Source organism: Trachurus trachurus (assembly GCF_905171665.1).
Source record: "Trachurus trachurus genome assembly, chromosome: 21".
Classification (NCBI taxonomy): domain Eukaryota; kingdom Metazoa; phylum Chordata; class Actinopteri; order Carangiformes; family Carangidae; genus Trachurus; species Trachurus trachurus.
Window position 1 is genome coordinate 3,271,893 of NC_139899.1, and position 20,208 is coordinate 3,292,100.

Sequence of the window (20,208 nt, forward strand, 5' to 3'; positions counted from 1 at the left end):
GATATCAGCTTCACGGCCGTTTCGGCTAATGCTGCGTTCAAGGCAGGCTTTTGAAACCGTAAGTTACAGCTTCAAGTCACAACTACGACTTGGTAGCGTTCCAGGTAACCCGTAGCTCGTGTTTTTACCATCCTGTTGTCTGTGAAAGTTCCCTATAACGGCCACTCGTAACTTCCGACCCGTGAACTCGTACCAGATCGAACTGGTATGACTTCACAGGAAGGAAAAACACAAAGTACGAGTTTCTTTGAACGCACCATGAGTTAGCAGCCCCCGCCCTTGTCAGGCATCAATTGGTCCTCGTGCTACGTCACCACATTCACGCGCATCCCTTGGCTGCACACACAGCCCTTCATGCCGTTCTCTCTCCTCATTGGATAACACTTGTATCCCACAAGGAAAATTTTCTCCTCGGGTTACAGCAGAGCAGAGTGACGGAGAGACTCGTGTTTAGGCTGAAATACTTCACGTAAGTGATTGCTGACGGAAAATAGGACTATTTAGGACTTATATTAACAAAAACATTCCACTGATATCTGCTTTAATTACTTTTGAGAGTTCATTGCTAAAAAAGATGAAGGAGTGAATGAAAATAATCAGATAATTAATATGAATACACACACACACAGTATAGTAAACAAAAAAATGAAATCAAACACTTGAATGTTACTTCACATAATTAAAAGAAAACATTTTAATACAAAAACATTGTAGGCTATAACATTCAGCCTACCGTTGCATTCATTATGTGAAATTCTGACTGAAAACAGAAATGAAAAATAGCCGTGACTATGGCAACAAAAGTGAAGATGATAATGATGATGATGCAAAGATTGAAATAGAAGAAAGTTAATGAAAGCTGGAAGAAAGCAACAACATTGTAGTTACTGCACTTTGCCTCAGCATTACCTGTAGCTATTGTTTAAGGAAAGCTGGCAGCAGAGTGCAGTATCTGCTTTTTAGGGGTCAAAGGTAAAATATGTGGTCCTATTTAATTGCATGAATATTAATTAATGAAAACCTGTCAAATCTGTGTATTTTCACTAATCTACCTACAACACATTTGGAAGGCAGATCAAAAAACTTTAAAGCCATTTCTCTCAGTTTCACTGTTCGCGTAGTTACTGCGGTCTGGCTTAGTAAGGCAGTAGACCAGCTTCATTTGGGATTGTGACAAAGTGTGTGTGCACGTGTTAGTGGCTTTTCCACATGACGGCTTGTTAGTGAAGGAGCAGACGAGAGAGAGAGAGAGAGAGAACTCCTTGATTTAATTTAAAGGCACATTGACATCAGAGCCAGATGGAGGCTGTGGTCTGCTGCGTCTAACAGCAGGAACAGACACATGTGCAGCCGGTTTGATGTCAGTGGGTTAGTTTGATCAGAGGTCGCTGCCTGAGATCCAAGAGCACGTCTCTACTCTGGAATAAGCTCTGTAAACTCTGGATCTTCCTTCAATCTCAAATCTGTTCAACAGCGATGAGAATCTCTCCTTCTGTGTGCTGCTTCCTGGAGGAAAACTGGCTTCTTTTGTCTCTGTGACAAAATTAAAACCACTTTGTAGCTGCTCCCCTGAATGCATCATGGGAATATGATGGCGAAATGTTTTGAAATCTCACTTGTGGTTTTTAACTTTTGCTGATAAGCTGATACTTATCATTTCTGGCCCTGCATCACGGATGACGTTCATCATATCAGTGTCACGCTTTGTAAAAGTTCCGTGCTTGTTTTGTTTTGGTGGCTGACGAGGAGGAGGAGGAGGAGGAGGAGGGAGGCGGGGCTATACGCAGACACAGAGCGCAGCTTGACTTTACTTGACTTGCATTAATGCCGAGCAGTGGTTTGTTTTCATTGAAAGTAAGTCCTGACTGGCTGCGTGCCCAGTACAGTGTGGTCTCAGACTTTTGGAGCCTAAAGCCACAGATGGAGTGAGAGGCAAGAGACAACCTGCCCCCGTCTGAGTGTGTCTGAACACACACCGAGGAGTCAAGACTGGAAGGATCTCACTCAGTACACTGGCTCACAAAGAGCTCTTATACATCTAGAGTCAATTTTCAAATCTATGTCCAATATCAATAGGGATGCACCGATCCGGCTTGTTCAGTCCCAGTGCTGATACCGATACCTGGGTTTAGCCTATCGACCGATACCTGATACTAATCCGATACCACTGTTTAATTGATCAACTGTTGGCCTTGCCATTTGGAAGACAGTGAAGACAATAAGACATCAGGCTTGACCTTAGCTTTACTTCCCTAACTTTGTAATATGTTGTTTCTCTGTGTTTGTTGTCTACCTGCATGCTGCTGCTGATGTAGTCAATATCTGGGCTGATATCTGATCTTAATATCAGATCGGTGCATCCCTCATATCAAGAGCCAGTTCCAGCATGTAAACATCTCTTATATTTGTACAGCACCAGTTAAATGTCTTCAAATAAAGGTCTGTTGGTTTGAATGACAAATGCAGATCATTGTTATTTCAGACAACTAGATGCTGTTTAACCCCCCTGTTGTCTTTCTGGGTCAAATTGACCCACTTTGTTCCCTTCCTCCATCCTTCCTTCTTTCCTTTCTTTCTCCCTTTCTTCTTTCCACAATCCTTCCTTCCTTACTTCCTTCCTTCCTTCCTTCCTTCCTTCCTTCCTTCCTTCCTTCCTTCCTTCCTTCCTTCCTTCCTTCCTTCCTTCCTTCCTTCCTTCCTCTTTTGATCCAGTTGACCCTCCATCTATCTTTCCTTCCTTTTCCCTTCCTTTTTCCCCTTCTTCCTTCCTTGAACAAATCTGTTCCCGCCCTCCATCTATCTTTCCTTCCTTTTCCCCTCCCTTCTTTCCTCCCATCTTTCCCTTTGTCGGCCAATAAGCTTAAGTAAACCGGACCGCAAGCTGCCCTGCGCAGCCGTGTGGCGTTCATGGCCGGCCTTATTGAGCTAAAACTTCTAAGAACCGAACATGTTCCCATGAAAATCTCCACACTCTACAATTATTTTACACTTAAAGGAGCATTATCGCAAATACAGCAGTAATAGCATAAAATAAGCTGACATATGTAAAAGATGGGTCGGGGGGAGCCATAACTAAATTTACAAAAAAAAATCGCCAACAGTATAGTGTCCGTGGGGCAAATGCAGCATTTGTCTTTGTTATGATCCAAGCCGGCCCGGCGCTTGCTGCGTTAAAATGCACTCGGAACTCGCAAATCCGACCCCCGAACCGGACAAATATGCAACAGTAAGTGATGTAGCAGTGTTAGGGTGCTTACAGTCACTGAATCGCTGGTAGAACACTTTGTCTCCAAGTCCCTGTGTCTTTCTTCAGCTGTCCTCTCAGCGTTATTAAGGAGGAGGACGTTTCAGTTGTTGTTGTCGTTGTTGTGGTTGTGCGCGACGTAGAGCTGCCGCTTCCACTAGCGAGTTTTCTTTTTCCCGCGATTGCACGTTCATTCGGCCTGGTGAGGAGGGAGGAGGGGGGAGGGAGAAGGAGGGAGAAGGAGGGGGGGCGGGGGGGGACTAAACGAGGCTGCTCTCTCTCTGACAGCTGCCCACTTGTTTATATCTGATAAGCTCCGCCTGGCTCCATCTAGTGGCCGAATTTTGCGATAATACTCCTTTAAAGCAGAAGTAAGTGATATATTTGTGTTAATATAAGCCTTAAATAGTTATATCTTCCGACAGCAATCACTTACATAGAGTGTTTGGTCTGAAACACGGGTCTCTCAGTCCCTCTGCTCTGAGCCGAAGAGAAAACTTTTCTCGTATCCTACAGTTTTTATCCAATGAGGAGAGAGAACGGCATGCAGGGCTGTGTGTGCAGCCAAGGGACGCCGTGAATGTGGTGACGTAGGGACGAGGACTGTTATGGTGCGTTCAAGGCAGCCCGTAACTCGTGTTTTTCCGACCTGTGAAGTCGTACCAGTTCGATCTGGTACGAGTTCACGGGTCGGAAGTTACGAGTGGCCGTTATAGTGACTTTCACAGGTAAAACAGGTTGGAAAAACACGAGTGGGTTGCCTCGAACGCTACAAAATCGCAAATTGTGACTTGAAGCTGTAATTTACGGTTTCAAAAGCCTGCCTGGAACGCAGCATTAGCCAAAACGACCAGATTGCTTACTTCTGCTTTAAGTCCAATCATTATTGGACACACACATCTCACTCATGGTTGCGATAGTGACTCAGACTCTCATCAGTCCAGCCTATAAATGATTGTTGTTTAGCCTCCTACCTTGATCTAATTCTTTTTGTTCAGATGTTACAGAACTTTCATGACCACAAATATAAAGTAACCAGCAATTTAATTTGTTTGTTTGTTCTTAAATTAATGTAGAATGGTGCAAAGCCTCATGGGAAATGGGAAATGTGTTAGCCTATCACTGTGAAAGTTATCATTAAACTAGCGGTTACAGCTAAAAGTACGTACGACTCACGAAAGCCAACCAGCAAAACGTATCAGTCCTGCCCGTGTGTTCCGTTATTTATAAGTTATATTAATTTAACAAGACAACACAGTCCGTGCTTTACTGTAAGTGGCCTGGTACGTCGGTACGCGGTACCGTTACTTCTGGAATGGCGATGGTGGGCCGGTGCTGGTTGTAGATTACTTTGCAACATTAGGTTATGTTATATAAGTATTCCTACTGTTTACACATCACCAGTCTTATAAAATGTGGATGTGAGGATAACCTGATGAGTTTCATCCTCTAACTCAGACTGGTGTTATTTAATAAATAACATCTGCTCACAGATTTGTGATTTCTGCTGTAGCAAAGCAAATATTCTAAATCTACACAAGAGGAGGACTAGAAACGGGTGCTGAGCTGAGCATGCTGGGTAGGAGGATTTAGGAATTGGGAAGGGATGATGACCGTCAGATTTGCTGGCCGGAGCCCTTAGGGGGTGGGCCGTGTGTGTGTGTGTGTGTGTGTGTGTGTGTGTGTGTGTGTGTGTGTGTGTGTTTTGGGGGTGTCTGAATGTGGATGACAAAGTTGTCCATCTGTCTGCAAAGAGGAGGAGCCTGTCTGCTCTCATCTCATCTGGCCTTGTCCTCTGTGTCTGGTCCTTTACAGGACTCACACTCAGGGGTGGTTCTTCCATGATGGCACAGGGGGGCACTTGCCCCCCCTGCAATCTGATTGGCCACCCTGTGTGCCCCCCCCCCCCAGTGGTCATTGACTTGTGGCAAGGTCAATCACTGTGTAAAACTCTTTACCACTGCTATGTTCACTGTAAAGAGCTATAAGCACTAACTTCTGACTAAGGCTCAACTCTGTACAGCAAACATCTCAGTGTTCTGTGTAGGAAATAAAGAAAATTGTGTAAGATTGTTATTGTTCTCAATTTGACCAACTGAGTGATGCTTGTTCTGGTAATTCTGTATAACTGACTGACTGTTACACAAAACACTGAGATGTTTGTACACAGCTGAGCTCTAACTACTGGGTAAGAGTATAAGATAGTGATGTTCACTTGTTGCTTATTCTGCTAAGACTTCTTATTTACAAGATATAATTGGTTATTGATTGGTTATAATTTTAATATTGACAAGTGGAAAATGGAAAGGTCATAGCCATCTTCCTTAGCCTACAAGGTGAACGATTCAATGTGGCCAAGAAAAGCAAGATGAAGACATGTAAACAGTGTGTAACTGTACAATATAAATATTCAAGAGAGCGGTGAATGGCAGCCTTCATTTTTGTTACTTTTGGGTGCCCCCCCAGATTCACTTTTGGCCCCCACCAGAAAATACTCTGGACCCGCCCCTGCTCGCACTCAAACACAGGGTGCAGTCGTTGCCATGGTGTCTCTGTGACTCAACCTGCAGAGTTCAGAGAGGGGAGGCGGTGTTTACCATCCAGCTGCCACACCGACACCGAGGAGGGTTAGACAAGACCTCCCGCGTGGAAGAAGAAGAGCCGAGCATAGATCTGAGATCAGCACTTTCAAGCGGAGAGGTGGAGTTTGTGTGGAGGTTCACACCGTTATTTAAACTCCACTCATCCCTCTCATCCACTCTTTGTTGGGGCCCTGTCATCAGACTAATTACTGTAATTCCCTCCAGTTGGAGAACAAGGGGACTGATCAGAGGATTAGGTCTGCAGACACCAGGCCCTCTGCCAGATCCTCCACACTCACTACCTGTCTTACTCCCCCCCCCAAAGAAGAAAATACGCAGTGGCTTAAAATCTAAATGAGCTGACGACGGAGGAGTTCTATGGCGTGCTGAGGAGAAATGTCCTGCACGACGGTCGGAGAATTAAGATGCATGAAAGATGCATGTGTGATTTTTCTTTTTTCTTTTTGCATTACCTGAGTTTTTGTTTTAGGTAGCAGTTTTTTATTTCATAGCCTACAGGTAAAATAAAAAGACTAAATGAGGAGAAAAACATCAACAAACAGTTCTACAAGGAAAAGCACAAGTCCAAAGAATAATTTAACAACAACATAATAATAATCCCTCTGTTCTAATTCTTGGAATCCTAAAAACCTAAAATAGAGTAGATAGAGTCAGCAATTGTAGGGGCCCAGTGCCCAGTAGGGCCCACAAAAAACCCCAGTAGTCTAATCTTTGTATGACTGATTTATTCTGCATAAGACCCTGACTAATACTCATAGTAATGCTGCATTAGCATCAAAACAAAGTAGGCTAAATAAAAAATGATAATACATACGTAGTCTAAGAAAAAAAAAGTCAAAAAGTCAGGGGGTAGGGGCCCACTTTAGTATTCTTTCAGGGGGCCCAGAATTCCTAGCAACAGCCCTGGATAGAGTAGAAAGGTTCTGCATGCTGAAGAATGAAGAGGCATAAAAAAAAAAAGAAACAACATAATTTCTCTGTTCTAATTCTCAGAATCCTAAAACTTAAAATAATCATAATGCTGGAGATGAATCACATGCCTGAAAAGGAGTAAGAAGAGATGTGAAACTTATTCAGGAGAACTCTATATAATGCATAGGGCATCACTGATAATATCGAAAGTCGCCACTAGATGGCAGCATTACGCCACCGTTCAGAACTAACGGTGCTTACATGTTGTATATTATTTCTTTTAACATATTGTGGGTTCCAAAAATTGCACCATGATCTAGACAGAAGTCCAGGTGATGCTTATGTGTTGTTCTGGTTGTTGGCAGTGCTACTCTCACTAGACGTTCATTGAGCAGCTCTCGCCCCCCATGACAAGGAAAGTTAAAGGGGAGGGGCTTGAGCGTTTTCTATCATTGTCTGTGCCGACGGTGCTCAGTCATGGTGCTGATGAAGACTTGTATTTTATTGGCTTTCCGGGTCCCATATGTGTAGTGTTTCACGTTGTGAGTGTTACTACAGGTCAGTTTCATGTCTAAACACAACAGACGCTTAGAAATAGCAGCGTTTGTGGATTACCCATAATCCTTTGCAGGAGCAGCATTTGAATACAGCCCTCAAATCAGGGCATGTGCAGCTGTTTAGCATTTGTTTTATGAAGAAAAAAAACGAAACACTTTTTTTTCAGATTCAGCATTCTCAGATTTAATGTATAGTTTAATTTAAAGAAATGTTATTTTAAATGCAGTTAGGTTATAATTGTGTTGTGTTGTTGTGTCTCCACCAGGTGGCTCTGCTCGGCTTGGACCTCTTATCTGCCTTAGTAACAAGGTTACAGGAGCGATTCAGAGCCCAGGTGGGAACAGGTAAGACTGGTGGCATCTTTTTTTTTTTTTTTTTTTTAATCATTTATCACAGGATCTGAGCATAATTATTTAAACATTATTATTATTTTTTATTTTTCACAGTCACCTTGGTTCAGCAGATGAAACAGAAATACAAAGAGTTTTGAATATTAATGATTGGAAGGAAGTTACATCACCTTATATTTTCTTAACAGTTAATAGTTTTCAAATTTTCTTACAGTAAGAAACTTTGTGACCTTTCTCTTGAACTGAACTGTTTGGATTAGATGTATTAGATTACCAAGAAAGACTACCCAGAATCCTTTGCAACAGAGGATTTTGAATGCAGCCTTTACCCTGGGCTTGTCCAGCTGTGTAGGAACAGCTTTGAGTTAGGATCAACATGGCTGCTGCAGTCTCCCTTTCAAGTTGAATGAGTGAACCATCAGTGTGGACTCTATTGTCCTGAGTACGAGCACATTCTCACCTCTGCTACACTTCATTTAAATAAGAATAAAGGACTCTACAGTTCAGGTTGTGTCCCCTCTCCTTCTTCATGTTTGTGTTTGTCGGCTCAGCTGTGGGATATTTACTTTTGTCTGCTTTTTTGTTGACTTGTTCTGTACTTAAATGAACATTATGTAACATTTGAGTTAATTGCTACACTCTGTGTTAAGTATTCCTGCCCTGTGTGCCTCTGTCCCTCAGTTCTGCCCAGCCTTATTGATCGTTTGGGAGATGCCAAAGACCAAGTGAGAGACCAAGACCAAACCCTGCTGCTAAAGATCATGGAACAAGCAGTCAGCCCGCAGGTACCACACACACGCACACACTTCTCTGACAGTTAGAGGATGTTTTCCACTTTCATATTTAGACCCAACCTCTGATTTGTCTATGGAACAAAACAGTTCCATTTAAGAGTAGCTATAGATCCCTTTTTAAGAAGCTTTTGTATAGCAATGGGTGCAAGGCATGATAAAGATGATATGATTGGTTACTCATAGACAAACTAGCTGTTTATTTTCTGTGTGTTTAATTGCAATAAGTCGCACCAACAATAATAAAATAACATGTATGGATGTAAATGTCAGCTGATGAGCAGGAGACAGTTGCAGGACAGCAATGCCAACGCAGGGTCAAAGTCATAGGCTATAAAAAACACATTGAGCATTATGATACAGATACAAATGAATTAGACTGCAAAGTATAGAAATATCTACTGTGCAATTTGGTTGAAATTCTTTAAAATAAAAATAGGATGTAATATATTGGTTTTATAAAAGAAATGACAGATGAACCCTAAATGAACCCTCAGGAATCAGTGTGAGTGTGAGCCTCAGAAACACAGTTGTGATGTGCACGTGTGTGTGTGTGTGTGTGTGTGTGTGTGTGTTGCAGTACGTCTGGGACCGGATGCTGGGAGGCTTCAAACACAAGAACAACAGGACCAGAGAAGGAGTGTGCCTTTGTCTCATCGCCACACTGAGCACGTGAGTCCCAACGCCTCCTCACTCTTCTGAGCTGATGAACATTTTTATAACGATGGGAGAGATGTACAAGTAAATGGGTCACAACATAGAGCTGCCTACTGTCATAGCATGGTAACAATAAACAAGCAAGGATGCTGTTGTTATTATTATTATTATTAATGTTGAGTTCCTGTCACATTTCAAGGATACAGGGCCGTTGTATAGGGGAGAAAGGTGATGATAATTCCAGGGGCCCAGCGCCCAGTAGGGCAAAGTAGGCTAAATAAAAAATGATAATACATACGTAGTGTAAGAAAAAAAAGAGGAAAAGTCAGGGGGTAGGGGCCCACTTTAGTATTCTTTCAGGGGGGGCAGAATTCCTAGCAACGGCCCTGCAAGGATAATGAAAGCAAACAGGACGACCCTAAACACAATTTAGAAAGTGGACATTTACTAAAAATGTTTTTCTTTGTCGATTTCTTTTTTTAGTGTAGATTGATGAACAGAAATAGTAAATGTATCAATAAAAGATTAATTGTACATGTGCAAAAGTTGATTTAATTCCTGTCTTCCAGATATGGAGCTCAAGGCCTGACCCTCAGTAAAATAGTTCCTCACATATGTAACCTCTTGGGAGACCCCACAAGCCAGGTGAGTCCACTGGTAGTTTCTCTACATCTGCTGTTTCACTATGTATTTTATTGTTAGTTTAAAATTCCTGAAAGTAGACTGTTAAATATGTGCTAGTTATTACTTTACTGACAGAGTAACAGACTAACGGACAAATCTGATGAGCATTTAAAACTTTTATTTAGTAAAATTACAGGTTATACTTACTGTAATAAATCTAATGTTGGTTTCAGTCTCTCCAGTGTCATATGAAGTGCAGGTTTAAACCATAGAGGTTTAAACACTGAGCCGCCCCCTGGTGGAAACATCAGGCACTGCAGTCACAGTAGTCAGAACTATCCTATCGACAGTTTTGCTAAGGACAGAATGCATAAAGACCCAGACTGATTGAAGCGTCTCTGTGTGGTGTTGTCCTCAGGTACGTGACGGAGCCATGAGCTCCTTGGTGGAGATCTACAAACACGTGGGTGAGAGGGTGAGGATGGATCTCAGCAAAAAAGGCCTGCCACAGTCACGGTACGACAACGGGACGACCACTGTCTCACTACGTCTACCTCTGTCTCCACTCTGGGTCCTCACTGCTGCTCTTGTTTTCTGATACTAACACATGAGATGCTGTTGGAGAGATAACTCATTAGAATTCACATGTAATGGCACCCTCACACACACTAGAGCCGTAACAATTAATCGATTAATCAAACAATAATCGATTATTAAATCAATTGCCAACTATTTTGATAATCTAATTATCGGTTTGAGAAGCTTTTTAAGAAAAAAAAGTCCAAATTCTCTGATTTCAGCTTCTTCAATGTGAATATTTCTGGTTTCTTTGTTCCTTTATGACAATATACTGAGTATCTCTTTGGTTTGTGGACAAAATAAGACATTTGAGGACGTCATCTTGTGGTTTGGGAAACACTGGTTGACATTTTTCAGCATTTTATTTATTTTTTAAACTCTTTATTTAAAGATAATTTTCATCTTTTAGTACAGGAAGGTAAAACAAAAGACAAATACAAAACACTGAACAATTACCCATATTCAAGGTCCGGGGGTGATCAGTAAATCCAAAAGACAAAGTATCATAACCAGTACGTGCATACAGTCTCACTCATTGGCCATATAGGCTTGCCATTTCTGCCACAGTTTTTCACCTATAGATCTTTTTGTAGTCTGACTGAGTAAGTCATTTGCTCTAGTACCTTTTGTGATGGCCATTTTACTTGCAGCCAGCAAGACCCTAAGTAGGTACATATCAGCTTTACTCAACCCATCTGGCATATTCCCAAGATAGAGAGTTGTGAATAATACATTCATATTAAAACATAGAACATTTTTCAACATTTTATTGACTAAACAACTAATCGATTAATCATTTAAATAATCAACAGATTTATCGATAATGAAAATAATTGTTAGTTGCAGTCCTAATACACACTACTATACTCACACATATACTCTAATTTTCTTACACACATACTTCTGTACTCTTACACATACACTACATTACTCTCTTACATGCATAACATATATAGGAGAAATACATCGTACATGTGTGTGTGTATGAGAGCTTGATTGAAGCTGAAGTGAACTTGATTGAACAGGAAACAGGAGTAAATTCTCAGTTTCTGATTGGTTATCTTGGATGAGGACAGAAGGCAAGGCAAGGCAAGGCAAGGCATCTTTATTTATATAGCGCATTTCATACCAAGGCAACTCAATGTGCTTTACATAAAGACAAAACATTAAAAAAAAAGAAGCATAAGACAGAATAAAAACAAACAAAACACTAAAAACAGAGTTAAAAGCAAGAACAAATAAAAGTAAAAGAAAAAAAAATTGTTTTAAGTTCTCAGCTATAAGCATGTGAAAAGAGAAATGTTTTTAACCTGGATTTAAAAGTGCTTACAGTTGGGGCTGATCTCAGTTCTGCTGGTAGTTTGTTCCACTTGTGAGCAGCATAACAGCTAAATGCTGCTTCACCATGTCTGGTCTGAACTCTGAGCTCCACTATCTGACCTGAGTCAGTAGATCTCAGAGCTCTGCTGGGTTTATACTCTACTAACATGTCATTCATGTATTCTGGACCTAAACCATTCAGTGATTTGTAAACCAGTAGCAGAACTTTAAAATCTATTCTGTAGCTGACTGGGAGCCAGTGTAAGGTCTTAAGAACCGGGGTGATGTGATCTGATCTCTTTGTTCTGGTTAAAACTCGAGCTGCAGCGTTCTGAATGAGCTGCAGCTGTTTGATACTTTTTTGGGGGAGTCCAGTCAGAAGACCGTTACAGTACAGAAGAGGCGGGGTCTCATGGTGTCAGAGCCTCACCTAACATAACATATTACTCTGACATACGTTATATAGGTGTGAGAGTGTAATGGTGTGTGTGACAGTATGGTGGTGTATCTGTGAGACTATGATGCTACATGTGAAACCAAGTGACAATTATCTCATAGTTTCCTCCCATGTCCAGACACAAAGAGGCAGCAGGCTGCAACATGGTCTCCCCCTGGTGGCTGTGTAGAGTAGTACAGAGAGGAAGGAGACCGGGATATACTGTATGTCTGTAGAGACACAAACAGACCTGAGATCTGCTGTTCCTAGATCACCCAGACCACCAGACACTGAATCCTTTAGATTTCAAGTAAAGTTACATAATGTGTCAGATAACAGACTCCCATCTACTCACAGTAGAAATCAGACCACCAACAAACAATATTTTTTTTGCATCCTGTGTTTAATACCTAAAGGTTTCATAATATATCAACTCTTGGTAAGTTTAGTCGACCGCACTGTCACCGTCAACTTTCCTCAAAGTCATTTTTCTAAGTGACACAGAATCACTGCAGTCAGATGAAACCATTACAGGGTCAGAGAAGGACTGTTCCATCATACAGGGATGCAGTTAGTCATATGTGTGCTTACACTGACTAGTTAAAGTTTGAATGTCTTATTATTATTTTTTTATATATCAGAAAAAATGGAACAGTGATAACTACTGTAGAATATTATTCTACAGTAGTTATCACTCTGTTCCATTTTTTCCATTTTTCCGTTACCATGGCCCATATGTCCCCCCCCCCCCCCCCCCCCTCTGGCCCCAGTACAGTTTGTCATCTATGTGGCAGTTTTTGGACACTGTCTATTTTGGTCTTGGCCGTCCCTGCTGCACAGAGCAGAGGGAGACGTCTCACCTCTCAACTGATGGATGGAGCAGTGAGCAGGAGTAGAGTTCCTACTGTCCACCCCTCCGTCCGCCTCCTGTCTCACACCCTAACCCTTTGTTTTGATGTATTTCTACATATAAATCATGGCTAGTTTGCATTCTCCTCATCTGTGCTCTCTGTCTGCTTCTATAGGTTGAATGTAATCTTCAGCAAATTCGATGAAGTCCAAAGATCCGGGAACATGATCTCATCCTCTGGCTCAGGTGAGTCCACCTGTGTGTGTGTGTGTGTGTGTGTGTGTGTGTGTGTGTGTGTGTGTGTGTGGTTATTTTGGTCTGCTGCCCCTCCTCCGTCTGTTTGTCTCTCACTGTTGCTCTTGTTTACGACGCTCTGCTGTGCGTCCATGGAGAAAACATTTGTTGATCTCCTTCAGAAGATGCAAAAAATGCAGAATATGTGTTGTCGTCGTGGCGTTAATAATCCTGTCACCGCTCACGTCATCGTTTCTGTTGTTTTCCTCCACACTGATCACAGTGGGATGCACAGTGGACACTATGTAGAGCTGTGCTAGTCTCAGTAGGAGGTGGTGAACTGAGGACAGTGTTGTTGGGTCTGCGGTGGTTTGTCTCGTGGTGCGGGGTGAAATTCAAGAGTCATCTGTGACAGCGGAACAGTTTTCTGATGAGCTAAGAGGCAGTCTTCTTCATTTTCATCAAATCGTCACTACATTGTAGTCAGCTGTTTCCGTCACACTCCTGTCACACTCCGTTTGGGCGTGTCAGCTCCGGTTAGACACTATTTTCCATGTTGAGTCTGTGTGTGTGTGTGTGTGTGTGTGTGTGTGTGTGTGTGTTAAAGGGGAAAGGAGGACAGGTTGCAGGACAAACAGGAGGTGGAGTGGATGAGTTTTCTCCACAGGACTTTGGCGTCCATTGGACATTTCCAGTCTCCATCTGTGAAGCCGAAGACAGAGCAGAGTCTTCTAAATATAATATATCAATATACTGTAAATAGAGAGAAGAGACACAGCTGTAATGCAAATGTATAAAATGCAGATGTTTCCTCCAGTATTTGTTCACCTCTGAGTGTTAGTTTAGTTTATTTCGGTCTTGACATGGCACCTCATTGTACAATAGAAAAGTAACAAAACAGAAAATACGCAAATCAAAGTATACAGTAAGTAAATAAAGAAAGTGTACAATAGACATTTAGACTGAAATGGTGTAGGCTGAAGCTTATTTTGCCTACCCTACTATAAATCAAGTTATATTAAAACTATGCAATCTACTAGTTCCTTTTATCAGCAAATAAACAGAGTCAAAAAAGAAGAAAAAGGGGAAAAAAAGTGTCAGGTGGAAGTGCTGACTGTGTCCCTGTGAGAAGAGCTGAGCTGCGTTCAGCATTACAGTCCAGAGGAGGGATCTGGTCCGGGATCTGGTCCTGGACCTGTGGTCGGGGTCGATGTTTGGCTCAGATTATCTGCTAATGTGATCACTTCACAGATCCAGTCTGAAACTTCCAGCCTCCTCAGGGCTGCTCTGATGACTGTCAGACATGATGTTAAGGATTATATATCAGGATAAATGAAATAATAATAATACATTTTATTCATATAGCGTTTTTACAGCTCTCAAATGCTTTACATAGTTTCAGTTCAGTTTATTTGAAAAGGGACAATGCACATTAATAAACATTGTAGAAAAAGCACAAGTAAATGCACCCGAATTATCTTAAAAAGCTACTTTTCATCGACTGTCCCTCTGCCAGATTGTACAAGGTAACCTTTATAGGCATAATATGTAGGAATTCCCCCCATCTAGCGGTGCGGTTGCATATCGGAATGTATTCTTGATGTTGCATTCACGTGAAATCGGGCAGACGTCAGACAGACAACAGATGCTGCATGTAACAGGATGTAAACAAGTGGTCTGCCAGCACGAGGCAAAACAATACAGGCGTGACAATATGTTGTCATGGTGATGTCGTATTGTTTACCTGACCCACGTTTTACCGTCTTTCTCACAACCAAAAAACATTAACACTGTTCTAACTACCGGTATTTTACATTTGCTACATAACTATTGTTAGAATTTACAATCTACAGGAAACACCACTGGCCTTTTCTTCACCTAAGTTAGAAGCTAACCATCTAACTCCACTCATGGTGTCATTAAAGGCTCATTCCAGCCCCCAGTCTACCCTGAAGACAGACGTCCTCTCTTCTCTCTTGTCTTTAAAACACACCAGTGTCTGAAGCTCTTACCCAGTGGCAGTCACCACCACCTGCTCCAAGCAAGAACCCTTGTAACCGATTACCAGCTCCTCACAGAAGTCCCATAGCTATCACTAATTATTTTTATCACTTAATCAGACTAAAGCACAGAAGACTTTTAAGGATAAAATCCAATAAATCACATCATAGCTTCTAACACCAGTTAAAGAATGTGTGACTGCTCGGCAGCTATTGCTCGATAATGTGCTTTAATTTCAAGATGCTGACTTTTGATACGCCTCGATTGGTTTAAGAAGAAGTTATGATATTGCAGAATATGAGTCCTAATGAATAAAGATAAATCTCTTTTCGTTGCCGTCCCCTGCAGTCGTCTCTCCTTCATTTTAATTCTCCTGCGCAGAGCCGCGGCAAGTTCTTTTGGAAAAGTCGACAGGAAACATGCAGACGTGACTCATTTCAACAGTTATTAGATATCTGAGCTCCACATTCATCACCGTCAGCCGCTCGGCTCCACGTTTCTCTTTTCACGGCCTCGCTGAAATTGTCTCTGTGACTGCAGATGATGGCTCATTTTAATTTAAATCCTTTTGCCTGCGTGTTAGTGTGGATGGGCCTTCAGCTTAGTGCCACCATGCGCTAACTCCTCCGAGACAAACTCAGGGTAAGAGGAGAGATAAACACCAGCAAAGAGAGAGGGATGGTGTATGATAAAGGTGATGAGCAAGTGATAACAGTTGGCACAATGTGGCCAAATGTGTGTGGACATTTACAACCACATACAGTGTCATGCAGAAGTTAAAGGGTCAAATTTCTGTTAATAGTGAACAGTTCAGCAAGTGGATGATGAAATGATCTCAACAAGACATAAAGTTAAAGCCCCAGTATGTAACTTATTTGGCTTTTTATTAGCAAAAATCAAATATGTCTTTCATAAATACGTATTTCACTGAAGTCAAATCACACCCGCATACAAATGAAAGCTTTCTGGTACCTTAGAATGAGTTGTTACAAGTCGTTACAAATACATAAGTGGGCGACGCACCGAACCGAGGCGGCCATGTTGCATCGCCATTTTTTTTACGTTGAGTGTCAGCGTGACCGTAGGTAACCATGGAAACTCAGCGGAGCTGTGGGCTCGGCCTGTTAAAACTGTCACCACTGTGTAGTGTGAGGAAGGATGGAGGCACTGATGTTGCATTCAGGTGCAGTCAGGCAGACGGCCGTCGGCAAACCAACCGGATGTCATTTTACTGAGAGAAAGACGGTAAAACGTGGGTCAGGTAAACAATACGACATCACCATGACAACATATTGTCAGGCCTGTATTGTTTTGCCTCGTGCTGGCGGACCACTTGTTTACATAGACGCTTGTTTATCCTGTTACATGCAGCATCTGTTGTCTGTCTGACGTCTGCCCCATTTCACGTGAATGCAACATCAAGAATATGTTCCGATATGCAACCGCACCGCTAGATGGGGAGAATATTATACCTTTAACAGTGAACAGTTCAGCAAATGGATGATGAAATAATCTCAAAAACACATAAAGTTAAACATGAAACACTTTTTTTGCAATATTTTAATCAATATCAGTGTATTATTTTTGTTTTCGACAGTTTTAGAGTGTAAATGGGAACAAAGCAGCAGCCTGCAAAAGAATGGGAAAACAAGGAGACTTGAGCTCTCAGATAACTTTGACCAAGGTATCAGACAAGATATTTACTACTTACACACTGTGATAGGTTGAAAAATAATATAAAAATATATTGTTTAAAATGTAAAGGGAATGAGTCATCTGTAACTTTATGTCTTTTGGAGAATCATTTCATCTTCCACTTGCTGAACTGTTCACATTAACAGTGATATTGACCGAGGGATGCCCAAACTTTTGCATGCCACTGTAGATATAGATGTTATGCCTGTTCGGTGTACACACCCATCACATGTTGTTTGCTTGTTTTTTTTTACTGCTCTTTTATTTGTTTTCATGAGGTGAGATTTCCTTTATAAACCTCTCTGGGTTTTTTAATCTCACCTGCACATCCAGTTTGTTGTATTTTAGTTGTTTTGCTTGCTTGTAATAGGGTGCAAATTAACAAATACAAAAAAAGAAGGAAATAAATGCTGCTTCTGATAGAAAGCTGTCAGAACACACAACGCAGAGCAGTTTCTTGTGGTGAACCTGCACATCGGACTTCTTGTTTTGCGAAGGGATTGGAGTTGTGGAGACTGTGACATCTAATTCCCAGATTCTGTCTTCTTGTCTCATCCTCATACTTGTAGTGTGCATGCTGATCTACTTATGAGAGATGGAGGCAGAGGGGGAGGGCAGAGCTCTGCTGTGGTGTTGTCACACAGGGGAGGAGGAGGAGGGGGGAGGAGGGGAGGGGGGGTATTGAGTAGAGAGACTGTAGAGAGGGTGAGATAGGGAGAGTGGGAGGGATACGGAGCAAAACAAAGCAGCCATTTCTGTAGCAGCACCAAGAGGTAAACAGCGGGCGAGAGATATAGGATAGAGATTACAGAGAGAACTGAGCTGTCAGCTGTGTAGCACCGCTCCTCTCTGGCTTCACAGCTGACGGCAGCTTTGCACCATGACAGCTGGAGAAGGTAAGGCTGTTTTCACTTGGCTGAGGTCAGATCAGAAACATGATGATGCAGATTCGATCCGTCACGTAGAAGATGAACCTTGCACGTATACGGAGCGTCGGTTCAATTAGGAGAAAAAAATAAAAAATAAAAGTTTGAACTCTCTTATGTAATGTGTTTCTCTCCTCTGCTGCTGCGATTTGTGTTTTTCACCGTGTCCTGTGGAGAGGACAGCTCCTCCTCCTGCACCTCCTTCTACTCCCACTGCTACCTGAGGAGACTGGGTCACCTCCAAGTTGATGCACTGAATGGAGGCTGTTGTTGTTGTGTTGCAGTGAAATGTTGCCTTCTCAGTCAGCACCTCCAGTGTCAGCTTTGCCCACAGCATCACGACACTGGCTGAGATGATGTGAGAGCTGAGAGAGCCAGTAAACTATTTGCCTAATTTGTTATGTAATCTATGACCCCCCCACCCCTCATTCGTTCATGTAATCAGGTTAATTTGGGATTACTCGACCTTCCCTCTCAAAGGAATACTTGGCCTGCGGAGCTGTCGTACTTCAGTTCACTGCTGTTTGATGGAAACTGCAGTCACTGAATGCAACATAAAGTTCTGTCAAAGAAGTTGTCTGTGTGTGATATCACACCTGGCTGCAGCTCTTCTGTTTCCCTGGACTCCTTTAAGTTGATCATCAGTCTGAACTTTGACCTCTCACTAATGAATTAGTTGTAATCAGCTGCTGTTTTAAGATAGATTTCTCAGTGAGTCACTCTCACCCTTAACCTCTATAATACAGCAGTATTAAGTATAATACAGCACAGATGCATACCTAATACAAAGTGCACAGATCTGATCTTCATTGAGTTAACACTGATTACAGTGTTTAGTAGATGACTTATTGGTGCTGGTGTCAGAGGTATTGAAGGGAACTAATCAGAGCGAACGCTAATCCTGTCTGTTCTGAAATCTTTTATCATTAAAGAAATGCAGCACCACTGATTTCTTGAGTTCCTCTGTGCACGGCGCTGGTTATGCAATCTGAGACAGACAGATGACTTTACCTCTCAGTAGTGAGGAGCTGCAGCATCAGTGCTGATTGCAGTTGTCTGTCGGCATCTTGAACGCAGCGCAGACACTTTGAAATGTTCCCACTTTAGGCAGCTAATGATTATTCTAACTAATGATTATTCTAACTCTCTGTTTATCATTTGGTCTGAAATTCTGCACATGTTGAAAAAATGAGTTTTAGACTGTGAACATCAGATGTCTGAGAAGTGACTTTTTCCACCGTATGAAGTGACTTCTGTATGAGGAGCTGCTGGTGTCTGTGTCCGTCACAGTCTGTGTCTGTAAAGGTCCATTTATAGCAAATCAATGCATAATGCAAAGTCAAGCTTTAAAGAGAGGAGTGATCCATAACCAGTCGGCCTGAAGCCACGTCCTAAAACAGGAAGCTCTGTGAATATATTATATTATATATATTATATAGAAATATATACAATGCACAGCTCAGTTTCAACCACACAATCACAGAGTGTCTTTGTAATTGCTGAATCCCCGAGGCTTTGTGTTTTTGAGCGGGTGTGTGTGTGTGTGTGTGTGTGTGTGTGTGTGTGTGTGTGTGTGTGTGTGTGTGTGTGTGTGTGTGCAAGCTGCGTTCAGTGTCAGTGGTGCTGCTTCGCTGTTACATAAACACTGTGAACACTGCAAGTCTGTCTTTTCCTGAGTTGAGCTGTGATGAGCAGAGCAGATCTGCACTGGTCACCTTCAGCCCTGCTGTGTCAGTGTCTGCTCACCACTCTCAGCCACTACAAGTTTATTTTTTAAAGGGACATTGTGTAACTTCTGTTATCTATTCACGATAAATCGATTATTCCGTTCAAAAGTCTGTTTTTCATTAATCAGTAATCCCCCCCATCAACAAAGTGAAGTGTTCCTTTCAGCTCTGAATGAGCCGTTCATATCATTCATATCTCCATGGAGCGGGTAAGCTCGGTGCTGCTGCCATGTGGTGTCTCCATGTTGTTACGTTCAGTGGCAGCGTGACGGTAGGAAACCACGGAAACTCAGCGGAGACACCGGAGCTGTCGGCTCAGGTCGAGGTGGCGTCTGTGAAAAGTCACCGCGGTAACGCAGTGAGGAGGAATGGAGCGTTACACTGATGCTGCATTCACCTGCAGTCGGGCAGACGGCCGTCGCTAACAAACCAGATGTCATTTTAGTCACAGAAGTGGAGAGAAAGCCGGTAAAACGTTGGTCAGGTAAACAATACCACATCGCCATGACAACATATTGTCATGTGTATTGTTTTGCCTCGTGCTGACGGTCCACTTGTTTACATAGAGGCTTATTTATGCCGTTACGTGCAGCGGCTGTCGTCCGTCTGCTGTCTGCCCAATTTCGCGTGAATGCAGCATGAAAAATACGATTGAGTTGCTTGCGATATACAACCACAACGCTAGATGGGAGTAATTCCTA

At 42.2% G+C, this 20,208-nt stretch overlaps 1 protein-coding gene across 1 annotated transcript in view; it reads left to right on the forward strand.

Moving 5' to 3' along the window:
- The window catches only part of clasp1a (cytoplasmic linker associated protein 1a), a 125,640-nt gene that overhangs the window by 41,941 nt on the left and 63,491 nt on the right, over positions 1-20,208 (forward strand). Inside the window, exons 3-8 of the mRNA XM_083996440.1 lie at positions 7,583-7,661; positions 8,349-8,452; positions 9,039-9,130; positions 9,685-9,760; positions 10,158-10,255; positions 13,100-13,170. Coding sequence (XP_083852566.1) covers positions 7,583-7,661; positions 8,349-8,452; positions 9,039-9,130; positions 9,685-9,760; positions 10,158-10,255; positions 13,100-13,170 — 520 coding nt within the window. The remainder of the gene's footprint in view (positions 1-7,582; positions 7,662-8,348; positions 8,453-9,038; positions 9,131-9,684; positions 9,761-10,157; positions 10,256-13,099; positions 13,171-20,208) is intronic.